Source organism: Nerophis lumbriciformis, linkage group LG15 (genome assembly GCF_033978685.3).
Source record: "Nerophis lumbriciformis linkage group LG15, RoL_Nlum_v2.1, whole genome shotgun sequence".
Lineage (NCBI taxonomy): Eukaryota > Metazoa > Chordata > Actinopteri > Syngnathiformes > Syngnathidae > Nerophis > Nerophis lumbriciformis.
The window spans coordinates 12,784,363-12,797,500 of NC_084562.2; the positions used below are offsets into that span (position 1 = coordinate 12,784,363).

The 13,138-nt window shown below is 39.8% G+C and overlaps 1 protein-coding gene across 1 annotated transcript in view; it reads right to left on the reverse strand.

The window, feature by feature from the left end:
* Positions 1 to 13,138, reverse strand: part of luzp2 (leucine zipper protein 2) — a 433,448-nt gene that overhangs the window by 182,648 nt on the left and 237,662 nt on the right. The window contains exon 3 of the mRNA XM_061974821.2: positions 9,005 to 9,075. Within this exon, the coding sequence (XP_061830805.2) occupies positions 9,005 to 9,075 (71 nt within the window). The remainder of the gene's footprint in view (positions 1 to 9,004; positions 9,076 to 13,138) is intronic.

Sequence of the window (13,138 nt, forward strand, 5' to 3'; positions counted from 1 at the left end):
CGCCAACAATTCTTCATTTATGTTCCGTAATCTGCATAATAACCAAACTGTAGCAACGGTGTTTTTGTAAGAGCGAACACTGAGAAACTCTTTTTTCAGTGGTGTAAAACATCGGCATGCTGTAAAAGCCGTAAAAGCTAATTATATTGTATACATTATATTGTATATTGACTGTATTTATATTATTCACATGTGAATAATGCTGTATAATAGACTGTATATGTCAGCAGACTAAATTAGGAGCCTTTGTTTGCTTACTTACTAATAAAAAACAAGTTGTTTGGTATGTTCATTATTTTATTTAAGGACAAACTTGCAATAAGAAACATATGTTTAATGTACCCTAAGAGTTTTTGTTAAAATAAAGCCAATAATGCAATTTTTTGTGGTCCCCTTTATTTAGAAAAGTATCGAAAAGTACCGACAAGTATCGAAATTATGTTGGTACTGGTACCGGTACCAAAATATTGGTATCGGGACATCACTTGTTCAAAATAACATTAAAGAAAAAACAGGTACAGGTCGCATATGGGCAAAAAAAATCTGAAAATGCAGTGTGACCGAGGCCTTAGTTATGTTTTATAATGAACTTTTCTTTAGATATTTGGAATGCTTAATGTACTATTATGCTGTATTAGTATATGAATAGGGCAGCACGGTGGAAGAGGGGTTAGTGCATCTGCCTCACAATACGAAGGTCCTGAGTAGTCTTGGGTTCAATCCCGGGCTCGGGATCTTTCTGTGTGGAGTTTGCATGTCCTCCCCGTGACTGCGTGGGTTCCCTCCGGGTACTCCGGCTTTCTCCCACCTCCAAAGACATGCACCTGGGGATAGGTTGATTGGCAACACTAAATTGGCCTTAGTGTGTGGATGTGAGTGTGAATGTTGTCTGTCTATCTGTGTTGGCCCTGCGATGAGGTGGCGACTTGTCCAGGGTGTACCCCGCCTTCCGCCCGATTGTAGCTGAGATAGGCTCCAGCGCCCCCCGCGACCCCAAAGGGAATAAGCGGTAGAAAATAGATGGATGGATGGAGTATATGAATATGAATGAGTAAGAATATAGTGGAGGTTTATCATGTGCTCACATACTGTACCGTGCACATTCAATCATGAACTGTGTTAGGTCAGTGATTTGAAAAAAAAAAAAAGCAATCTATTTATTTGATGTTTCTTAACACTTTTATATCGAACACTAACTATTCAGCCGGTGGGCTAATTTCGTATCTTTGAAGGTTTTGAAGCCACTCACATTTTGTTGAAAGACCCTTGCTGCTTGAAAGCCGCAGAGCAGTTTTTGTATGCCATCGGCCTTGTTTTTGGCATTAGAAAATCCTTGCAAACATGTTCCCTTTTCTTAGTAACCAGCCACCCACAATTGCTTTGGCATTTCATTTTTATTCTCATCTACTTTGAAACACTTACAAACAAAATCAAAAACTCGCCCTTACTGATAGGAAAGGGCAGAGCGAAAACAGTTCTACAGAGTGAAAATATGACCAGCGGGGGCCACGTCGGTTTAGAAAGTCTAAATCACCTGAAATCTCTTTAGCTTTTATGAAACCTCAAAGCAAAAACCCTTGAAGTTGGCAGAGATTCAACGTTGCACTGCAGTATGCAGTAGAAATTGTTGAAAAAGAGTTGTCAACAGTGCGTTGCTTGTGATCAATCACATGTCCTCGTCTGCCATGATGGAATCAGCATGTAATTACTTTTGGCAAGTGTGGGACTCCATGGGCGGATTAATAACACGTGCGACTAAGATTGCGGTTCGCAAGTGCTTGGTAGGCAACCTGGAAACCGCGGTGCTGCTCTATGGTTTTTAGCTTCATCACATGAGGTCTGCCATGGGCTGGTGATAGGCTATTGATTGCCTATCAAGACACTGCACACAGGAGGCCGGACTTCAATCAGTCTGACATTTCGAGGAGCAAGGAGGCCACAAGTGACTCCTAATCATTAACAGTCTCGTTACATACAACATTAATCAGACAATCCTAACTGGCGGAGCACTTTAGGTAAACGGTTTTCCAGCTCGCTCGCAGAAAGATATATTGCAGACTCACAAAGGGATCTTATCAATGAACACAGTACAGTATGTGGTTAGATTTTTACTAGCACACCCAGGGATAGGTACCTGTCATGTTTGAACATACCAATTTCTAGGTACCTGGCAATCGATAGCGGTACTTAGCGATACTTTAGTGTGTGTTCACGTGGTAATAAATGTTAATTGTTTAATAATAATGTCTCATTTAATTGTATTTACAGTTAAACAATAAGCTAATAATGGGAACTGTGCAGTCTAGTTCTTATATTTGGATTTCTTAAACTTCTGAGTCTCATTTGCAAGTATTATGTGCATGCAGTTGCAATTCCAAGACGTTGGATGGGAGTAATGTACAAACTACTTTGTGTTGCCTTTGAATGTGCCAGTGTTGTCTTTTGTTGAGCTCTGCAAAATTACTGTAAGTACTAGTTTTCACTGGTGGATTCTGGAAAGAGGTTCCGCAGCTTCCGTAGCAGAACCTGCAGGTTCTGTAACAGCTTCTTCCCTAAGGCCATTTGACTCTTGAACGCATCATAATAATCCCCTCCAAAAACAGATTAACACATTGGAATATAAAGACAATATAACATACATCCATAAACGTGGATGCATATGCAAAAGTGCAATATATTGATACGTACAGTAAATCTATTTATATCTGCACCTTATTGCTCTTTTATCCTGCACTATAACGAGCTAATGCAACAAAATTCCGTTCTTATTTGTTCTGTAAAGTTCAAATTTGAATGACAATAAAGGAAGTCTAAGTCCAAGTATTGCAGTTATTACACACTAGCTGTTTGATTGTATCGTGCATCTTAGGTGTAGTGTTCGTCACCAAATTTGGGGGTGTTAAAATCGCCATGTAAAATTGCTAATGCTAATCGTTAGCATGTAGAACAGAAAATAATAGAACACTAATGTCATTAAACATGAGGGAATGACAAAATTACAATATGTAAATGGCATAGCCAATTTAATTTGCATCAAGCTATTTTTTTCTTACCCTGATGTGGGATCTGAGGATGTCCTTGTGGTTTGTGCAGCCCTTTGAGACATTTGTGATTAAGGGCTATATAAGTCAACTTTGATTGATTGATTGATTGATTGATAAACTTCTGAGTCTCATTTGCAAGTATTATGTGCATGCAGTTGCAATTCCAAGACGTTGGATGGCAGTAATGTACAAACTACATTGTGTTGCCTTTGCCATTAGGATGAACGTGCCAGTGTTGACTTTTGTTGAGCCCTGCAAAATGTTGATACTGTAAGTGTTGCAGTTATTACACACTCGCTGTTTGATTGTAACGTGCATCTTAGGTGTAGTTTTCGTCACCAAAGTTGGGGGTGTTAAAATCGCCATGTAAAATTGCTAATGCTAATCGTTAGCATGTACAACAGAAAAGATTAGAACACTCTAATGTCATCAAACATGAGGAAATGACAAAATTACAATATGTAAAGGGAATAGCCAATTTAAATTTGCATCGAGCTAGCGCTTTTTGAAAAGTGGAGCCTGTACGTTTCGGGCATTTTCTGTCAGGTATACTTGCAATTTTTCATGCCAATAAAGTAACACTGAGTGCTTGTTTCTGAGCCAAGTGCTTAACCCGGTGCCGTGTCAATACAGTAAGAATGTTTATGGACTGAATTCTGTCCCCGTACTATATCGAAACATTATCCGACCCAAGACCTTAAAGGGGCTGTTTGCAACTTGCTGACGGTAACATTTTACAAAGCAAAATTACAATTGTCTATATGTTTTACAGTTCATAAGTATACGTAATACAAATATTTGCTGGCCCTCCCAAAAAAAGATTCTTACTCAAAAGTTCTCATCACCACATATACACTGGGAGCGTTTGCAAATAACCAAAAACACACAAACAATTTGCAGTCATGTTGTTATGATGATAGAACATCCATTCAATGACAACTAACGCTAACTTTCCAAATTGCTATTATTTGCTAACGACACTCAAAGCTAATGCAAGTGCACATGTTACGGAAGTACGTACATAGGTACTGTATGCCATTACTTCCTTGAAGTCGTAAGAAGGCAGCATATACTGCATAAAATACATTGGAAAATTGGCATCCTCTAGGTAGCTGTGTAAATAACACTAGGATAGGGCTGCTAACAATTATTTTATTTAGTGGACTAATCAGATTATTTTTCTTGATTAGTTGATAAGTCAGACAATCACTGCTAATGATCTGCTATTGCATTATACAAAGTATTATAACGTATTTAACCAACAGACTTTAAGTGCACAGTGTCTGGTTCACATGACATTCAGTAGAAAAAGTGTTTTTATTTAGTACCGTTAGGGTTATTCAGCTGCAATTATGTACCTCAAGTAATAATAGTGTAAACATGACTATTCCTAGGGGTCTAAAAACTAAAATGTATATTTACATATAAGCGACTTGTCGGTAGTAACACATTTTTATTGCAGACTTCATATAAACGATATGGTTGAGCTATGTACAGGGGCGTGAGGATGCTGTGCCATTACCCCCCTATTGACTATTTAGTCCAGGCTATGGCCCGTGTCTTCATTTTTGTGGACAACTTCAGTAAATCAGGTCAATGAACATGAATTGTGTTTTGAAGTGAATACAGCACAACATTTACATGTATGACTGTATCCAAACAACATTCCATACTCATGGCGCCAAAAAAAAATGCAACCAACACAAAACGTCAAAACACACGGTCGCACATAACATAAACTGCTCACTGAAGTTTGTGGCTATTATACAAAAACGTCAAAGCACCATAAAAAATTCAAAAGTACACCCATTTAAATCCAGTACAATGCATGATGGGAAAAATGCCAAACACTTTTCCATGTTGGGTGCACTTTAGCTGCTTGACATTTCTTATTGATTACAAAACTTTAGGGAGGTTGTCACAAAAGTAAACAAGGTAGAAGTCGAACTTTCACATACTCTTAATATCCAATTGTATGTGTTATTAATTATAAATCCATTGTATTAATATAATATGTACACATATATATATATATATATTCATAGGCAATTGCCTGCATTTCAATGACGTCACGTCCGGCTCATTAAATATGCTTGGTGGTCAAACAGCGTCTGTTTTCAATGGGTACGAGGCGCCATTTAGCCTTTCTTCAACCTTCTCAGTGGCCTTGTGGTTAGAGTGTCTGCCCTGTGATTGGTAGGTTGTGAGTTCAAACCCCGGCCGAGTCATACCAAAGACTATGAAAATGGGACCCATTACCTCCCTGCTTGGCACTGAGCGTCAAGGGTTGAAATTGGGGGTTAAATCACCAAAATGATTCCCGAAAGCGGCCACCGCTGCTGCTCACTGCTCCCCTCACCTCCCAGGGGGTGGAACAAGGGGATGGGTCAAACGCAGAGAGTGATTTCACCACACCAAGTGTGTGTGTGACTATCATTGGTACTTTAACTTTAACTTTCTCGAAGAAAAAATCCCCTATGCTTGCGTTGTTTTCGGCACCCTTCAAATCGCAAAAAGGATAAACGTTTCTAAAGAGTTCCTCAAGAGGTAATCAAGAAAGGTGGAAGAGTGAAATATTTTTTTTTTTTTACGAAAGCTGACGACAAAAGTGGCACACACTCTCGTGCAAGAGAGCAGAGTCGAAGAACGTTAAAGGTTTTTTCGTTATACTTTTAATATACTTTATTCATTTAGTATTTCCCCTTGAAGTACTATCTTGATATTATTTGTGTTTTAATTTTTAACTGACAGAAAATCGATGCTTTGTCAGGAAAGGTACTTCTATGTCGCCCCTCCTGTTTGTTTTGTCCACAAATGTGTCAGAGTACTTATGATAACAACACAAAAACAAAATATGGTGATGATTCAGTAATTGTTAGTTTGTTAAATGGATATGCAGTCACAGGTGTCAGCTGTCGGGTGCCAGTTTGTTTACATCGGTACTTCTCAGAAAATATTTTGCGCGACCCTCCTGACTCTCCACCGTGACTGTAAATAGAATAATTTGTGGATACCATCGTTATAACTATACCTCTGCATAACATTGTAAGCTTATTAACGTTAAAGGAAATGACACACCAGTCTTTCCTCGTCTCCCACCGTGGTTACAGTGAAGCCAATTGCTACATTCGCTTCATCATATGTCGGCAAGATAAGCACGATTCCCAAGGTCACATTTGAGAAGGACTGGATTACATGGACGCGTTCTCGCAAGACACAAAGTTGAATCATGAAATGCAAAATTACCAGAGCAAAAACAATGCATATTTATCCGGGTGTCTTGAAACCAATTTTGTTGACTCAGCCACACACAAAGAAGTTGTAGACCTCCTTGCTTTTCTGTTTTGTCGTGTAGACTGATGTCGAAGCACAAGATAGTTTGATACAGCCGTGGTCAAAACTTTGAATACACTTATGTCATGGCTGTCTTGAGTTTCCAATAATTTCTACAACTCTTATTTTTTTGTGATAGAGTGATTGGACCACATACTTGTTGATCACAAAAAACATTCATGAAGTTTGGTTCTTTTATGAATTTATTATGGGTCTACTGAAAATGTGACCAAATCTGCTGGGTCAAAAGTATACATTCAGCAATGTTAATATTTGGTTACATGTCCCTTGGCAAGTTTCACTGCAATAAGGCACTTTTGGTAGCCATCCACAAGCTTCTGGTTGAGTTTTTGACCGCTCCTCTTGACAAAATTGGTGCAGTTCAGCTAAATGTGTTGGCTTTCTGACATGGACTTGTTTCTTCAGCATTGTCCACACGTTTAAGTCAGGACTTTGGGAAGGCCATTCTAAAACCCTAATTGTAGCCTGATTTAGCCATTCATTTACCACTTTTGACATGTGTTTGGGGTCATTGTCCTGTTGGAACACCCAACTGCGCCCAAGACCCAACCTGATGATTTTAGGTTGTCCTGAAGAATTTGGAGGTAATCCTCCTTTTGCATTGTCCCATTTACTCTCTGTAAAGCACCAGTTCCATTGACAGCAAAACAGGCCCAGAGAAAACTACATACCTGAACTACATGCTTGACGGCCGGCATGGTGTTCCTGGGATTAAAGGCTTCACCTTTTCTCCTCCAAACATATTGCTGGGTATTGTAGCCAAACAGCTAATTTTTTGATAGTATTATGCTCTGGGCCTTTTTTGCTGCCAATGGAACTGGTGCTTTACAGAGAGAAACAAGTGTATGTAAACTTTTGACCACGACTGTATGTCTGGGAACTCCACCGACGGATAGTCATTCAAATCACTTGACAAATCTTTTTTTGATCAAGTATAGGGATCTAATCCATTGCATAGTTGGATTATTTGCTCGTATCTGCTTTTTGCATGAATATCTAGGCCCTTTGCGTACTATATATATATAAATATATATATATATATATATATATATATATATATATATATATACATATATATATATACATATATATATATATATATATATATATATATACACATACATATGTTACTTTACATGCAGTCGGCTTTAAAGTGCCACTGATAGTCACACACACACACTAGGTGTGGTGAAATTACCCTCTGCATTTGACCCATCCCCTTGTTCCACCCCCTGGGAGGTGAGGGGAGCAGTGAGCAGCAGCGGTGGCCGAGCTTGGGAATCATTTTAGTGATTTAACCCCCAATTCCGCAGCACGGTGGCAGAAGGGTTAGTGCATCTGCCTCACAATAAGAAGGTGCTGAGTAGTCTGGGGTTCAATCCCAGGCTCGGGATCTTTCTGTGTGGAGTTTGCATGTTCTCCCCGTGACTGCGTGGGTTCCCTCCGGGTACTCCGGCTTCCTCCCACCTCCAAAGACATGCACCTGGGGATAGGTTGATTGGCAACACTAAATTGGCCCTAGTGTGTGAATGTGAGTGTGAATGTTGTCTGTCTATCTGTGTTGGCCCTGCGATGAGCTGGCGACTTGTCCAGGGTGTACCCCGCCTTCCGCCCGATTGTAGCTGAGATAGGCTCCAGCGCCCCCCGCGACCCCGAAGGGAATAAGCGGTAGAAAATGGATGGATGGAACCCCCAATTCCAACCCTTGATGCTGAGTGTCAAGCAGGGAGGTACCGGGTCCCATTTTTATAGTCTTTTGTATGACTCGGCCGGGGTTTGAACACACAACCTACCAATCACAGGGCAGACACTCTAACCACAAGGCCACTGAGAAGGTTAAAGAAAGGCTAAATGGCACCTTGTACCCATTGAAAACCGACGTTGTTTGACCACCAAGCATATTTAATGTGACGTGACGTCATTGAACATAACCTACCGATCTCAGGGCGGACACTCTAACCACAAGGCCACTGAGCAGGTTAATCCTTAAAATCACTCGACAAATCTTTTTTTGATAAAGTATAGGGATCCAGACCATTGTATAGTTGGATTATTTGCTCTTATCTGCTTTTTGCAGGAAGATCTAGGCTCCTTGCAGCATAACAGCCATCTTGACTTGGTTGACCACTGTTTTTTTTTTACTTCCGGGAAGAAGTCTCGCGTTGGAATACAAGCAATGACTATATATTCATATATACATATACATATACATATACATATACATATACATTTACATATACATATTTATATGTATGTTACTTTACATGCAGTCGGTTTTCAGCCTGTGGTCCCCATGTCGAAAAGTTTGGACACCCTTAGAACTAGTTTTTACAAAAGTATTACAGTATTTTGTTATTTTGCGTGACTAAAAACATCCAAAAAGGGAGCACTGGCTGCAAATGTTGCATGAATGTTCATGATGGAGGTTCAAATCAAAATAGTTTTCTTTCAACATTGATGCTTAGCTAAAAGAAGAATGTAAAGAGAATTGTTTGATCATATCTTAAAAATAACAATACTATATAACTTCTTTAACTATATGTGAGTAATCTCGACATTTGAACAGCATTGTTGGTGGCTTTAAAAAGTTTAAAGAGTGTCTTTACCTCTGTTTGTGGCTGAGCTCCAAAATCCTTTGTACGTCCTTCTTGGCGACTGAGTCATCGTTTTTCAAAGACTAAAAGAGAAAAAAAAAGACAACAACGTTTGCATATTACACAACGACCTCCTTGTACTATAAGGGCAAACAAAATAAGCTTCTTCTGAGGTTTGATGTTTCTTCCAAAGCTAAGTTCAAAACAAAGTGCGGCCGTTCCAGAGGAATAATAATGATTGAATACTTTAAAAGAAGTAGCAAAAATAGATGAAGCATGAAATAATCGAGATGAATACCATTAACAGGAACATTTGTAGCCGATGTTGAAATGTTGAAGCCCCGGAAAAGAAATATGTAGCCTCAAACAATCTGGCTATGATGTCTGTGGAAAATCCTAACAAGGGTAGGGGAGAAACGCTGATTGGTTTTTACCGGCGCCAAAGCACCCGCCTGATGAGTCATTCTGGATTAGTCGGGTCCCCGATTGCTTGACAATCCCTTGAAGATATTTTTGTTTGTCATGAAGTGGACCGAAAATCCCCCCCGGTAATAGGAAACTGTGTCTTCCAAAATGATATACCTTGGTTTAAAACAATGCTCCAAGGTACAGTTTGTGGCAATTAACACCGCATTTCCATAAACCCTCACTTCCTCTGGTCAAAGGGGAATGTTTTCTTCCTCTCCGTCCCTGGTGGCAACTCATACACATTCATATTCAAGAACAAATATTAAAATCACTCAAAGCCAAGCTAAAAGAAGACGTAACCCTTTGCTCCGAGATTAAAAACGGATACCTGTAAAAACCTTTGTTTTATCAGGATTCTGTGTTTTTATGACCCACATTACTGTCATATTAAATCTGTTAGCTGTGGCAAAGCACCTGCATGGTGCTGACACGTCGACACATGAAAGCGTGTAATGCATGCTGTACAATGTCAGCCACAACCTCGGGGTAGTTGTGTGTTGTGTAAGTATTGTGCGAGCAAGGCCGTATGTGCCAAAGAGGTCATGTGTTGCCACGTTGGTGCAAAGACTAAATGCTAATTTGATGTGAGAATAATTAGGTGATTATGCAGACCAGCCAACATGTACGCATTTTTCGTACTCGGCACGCATTTTGACCCTTGATACGCCTGTGCTCGTGTGTCAAAGCACCATAGTACGCTACACCGGCTCACTCCTCACCTCTTGCGTAGCGGAATGTGCACCTAAAAAAAAATCGGTCAAAGTTGGGGTCGACTTGTCAACCATCATTTCCTGTGTGTAAACGACTTGTTCAGAGCTTAACTTGGCCAATGTCATCTCCTCTGATTTCGGCTCAACATTTGCACATTTTGATTAGTTCCAGCCGCAATATCATCAGTTACTGTAACGCTGTTACTTTCGGTGGTAAATAGTAATCTAACGCGTTGTTTTTTATATTCAGTAACTCAGCTACCGCTACTACATGATGCGTTACTGCGTCGTTATTTTACGTTATTTTTTTATGTAATATCGGCTAGAAACTGAGAAGATCTGAGTGTGTTTTACTGGAGCGCTGCGGAAGAGGCGACAAGAAAGGGGCCCGCCGCGCGCTATGTGTGTGTATGTGTGTGTCTGGGAGGGGGCGTGTCTGTGTTTACTAACAAGACATGGCGAAGCCAGAAGCCGAGTTTCTTAACATGGAGATATTCTCACTACTTTTCTTTTGTCGACCACAAAGAAATAATCCATCCATCCATCCATTTTCTACCGCTTATTCTCTTCGGGGTCGCGGGGGCGTTGGAGCCTATCTCAGCTACAATCGGGCGGAAGGCATCTACACGGTGGCAGAAGGTTTAGTGCGTCTGCCTCACAATACGAAGGTCCTGAGTAGTCGTGAGTTCAATCCCGGCCTCGGGATCTTTCTGTGTGGTGTTTGCATGTTCTCCCCGTGACTGCGTGGGTTCCCTCCGGGTACTCCAGCTTCCTCCCACCTCCATAGACATGCACCTGAGGATAGGTTGATTGTCAACACTAAATTGGCCCTAGTGTGTGAATGTGAGTGTGAATGCTGTCTGTCTATCTGTGTTGGCTCTGTGATGACGTAGCGACTTGTCCAGGGTGCACCCCGCCTTCCGCCCGATTGTAGCTGAGACAAAGAAATAACATTTTAGTTAAATGTAAGTTGTGTCTTGGATCAAAGATCCTATCCTAGCAATTCAAATCTGCTGAAACAGCTACAAAAGCAACATGCTTCGACAAAGCTAGTAAAGAAAGACACACTTCACCTCCTAAGCAACAGCGGCTGGATTTTAACGAGGCACTGCACACTAAAGGTACACACACTCTGTCAATTCTCTTATATACTGTTGCTCTTTCATTCTAGACTTTTAGAGTGTTTGATTATCACATCACTCTAAATGTATAGACTATAAAGTTCACAAACATAAAGAGGGATGCTAGTGGGCCAGGCCAATCTTTCCTTATCTCTAAACTAAAACTGGGGAAATGTGTAGTGCTCTGGGCTTCAGACATGATTTTATTTCAGAATTCCTTGAGAGAAAAAAACGCCTGGTTAGGAGGCTTTGTGTATGTAGTGTGTGCCTTCCTTGTTTTACAGCTATGTTGTTATTATGCTGTTTGTTACTTATGTATGTTATGTTGCAGCTATTTAAAATAGTTTTGTCAATTTGTTCTGGCCTGAAATAAATTGGCCTTTTGAAACGTATCTTTGTCTTTGTGTGTTGTATGTAGACCACATTGTTTAGCAGAGTTCAGTGATGCAAATGCATGTCAAGTTGATCAACAGATTGTATTATTCTCCAGTGCAATAACAGTACTGAAATGAAGGCTAAAAGGGCATTAAAGGGGGCCTTAAAAAAAAAAAAAATACAAAAATATATATAAGTAACTAAATAGTTACTTTTCACAGTAATGCATTACTTTTTGGTGTAAGTAACTGAGTTACTTTTGAAATAAAGTAACTAGTAACTGTAACTAGTTACTGGTTTTCAGTAACTAACCCAACACTGCCTTTCTCCCGTAAGTTACCCATCGTTCACCCGGGACCAAAGAAGCTAAAATGCTAAATAGTCGACGGAAGTTGTGGTTCACTGAGTTCACACGCTCAACCCTAAAGAAGAGCCATAAAAGTAGGTCCAAAGTGCATACGCAACCCGTAGCTTGTTTTTTTTTGGCATTTTATAAAATATTGTATAAAATTAAACAAACATTAGTCAAATAGAGCAGGGGTCGGCAACCAAAAACTGTTGAAAGAGCCATATTGGACTAAAGATACCAAATAAAAATTAAACGCCTTATATAAGCCGTATAATGAATGCAACACATGATGTAAGTGTCTATATTAGCTATATTAGCCTACTATCAAAATTACTATGTGTCGAAGGCTGACGCAAATCTTCATTGACAGAAATGTTGAAATGTAATGTTTATTCTACACATTAGTGAAACGGAGGCTTCCTAGAGGGTGAGATAACTTCAGGAAATTACTGGCTTAGAATGGCCAAAGGTATAGATGTGTGTGTCCAAGTTACAGGAAACGGCAGGCTGTCTTCTTCAAATGGATTTATTAAAATATTTGCAAGATGGGTAACATTTGCTGTGGTCTGGAACAACATGACACACAAACAACTATCAGAAATGCAGCCAATATTACATACCCGGTACAGATAATGTGTCATGAGACATGCAAATATAAACTAAATACACAGAGCACATAAGTAAAGGAAATTAAATGAGCTCAAATATACCTACAAACGAGGCATAATGATGCAATATGTACATACAGTTAGCCTAAATAAGATGTTAGCATGTATTAGCTTGCAGTCATGCAGTGACCAAATGAGCCTGATTAGCACGCCACACAAGTCAATAACATCAATAAAGCTCACTTTTGTGCATTCACGCACAGCATAAAACGTTTGGGGGACAAAATGAGACAAAGAAGGAGTGGCATAAGACACGTCTTTCTGTGGCAGCTTCAGAGAAAGTTGTACATGTAAACAAACTACGATGAGTTCAAGGACCACAATTAGGATAAAAACGGCGGTCGCCAAATACTCTCATCAGTGAAGCATGTTTCATACAAACAGTGGGATTTCTAACAATCAGGAAGGTTTGTGTCATGTTTGCCATCCTACCGAAACCATATTAAAACAAATAA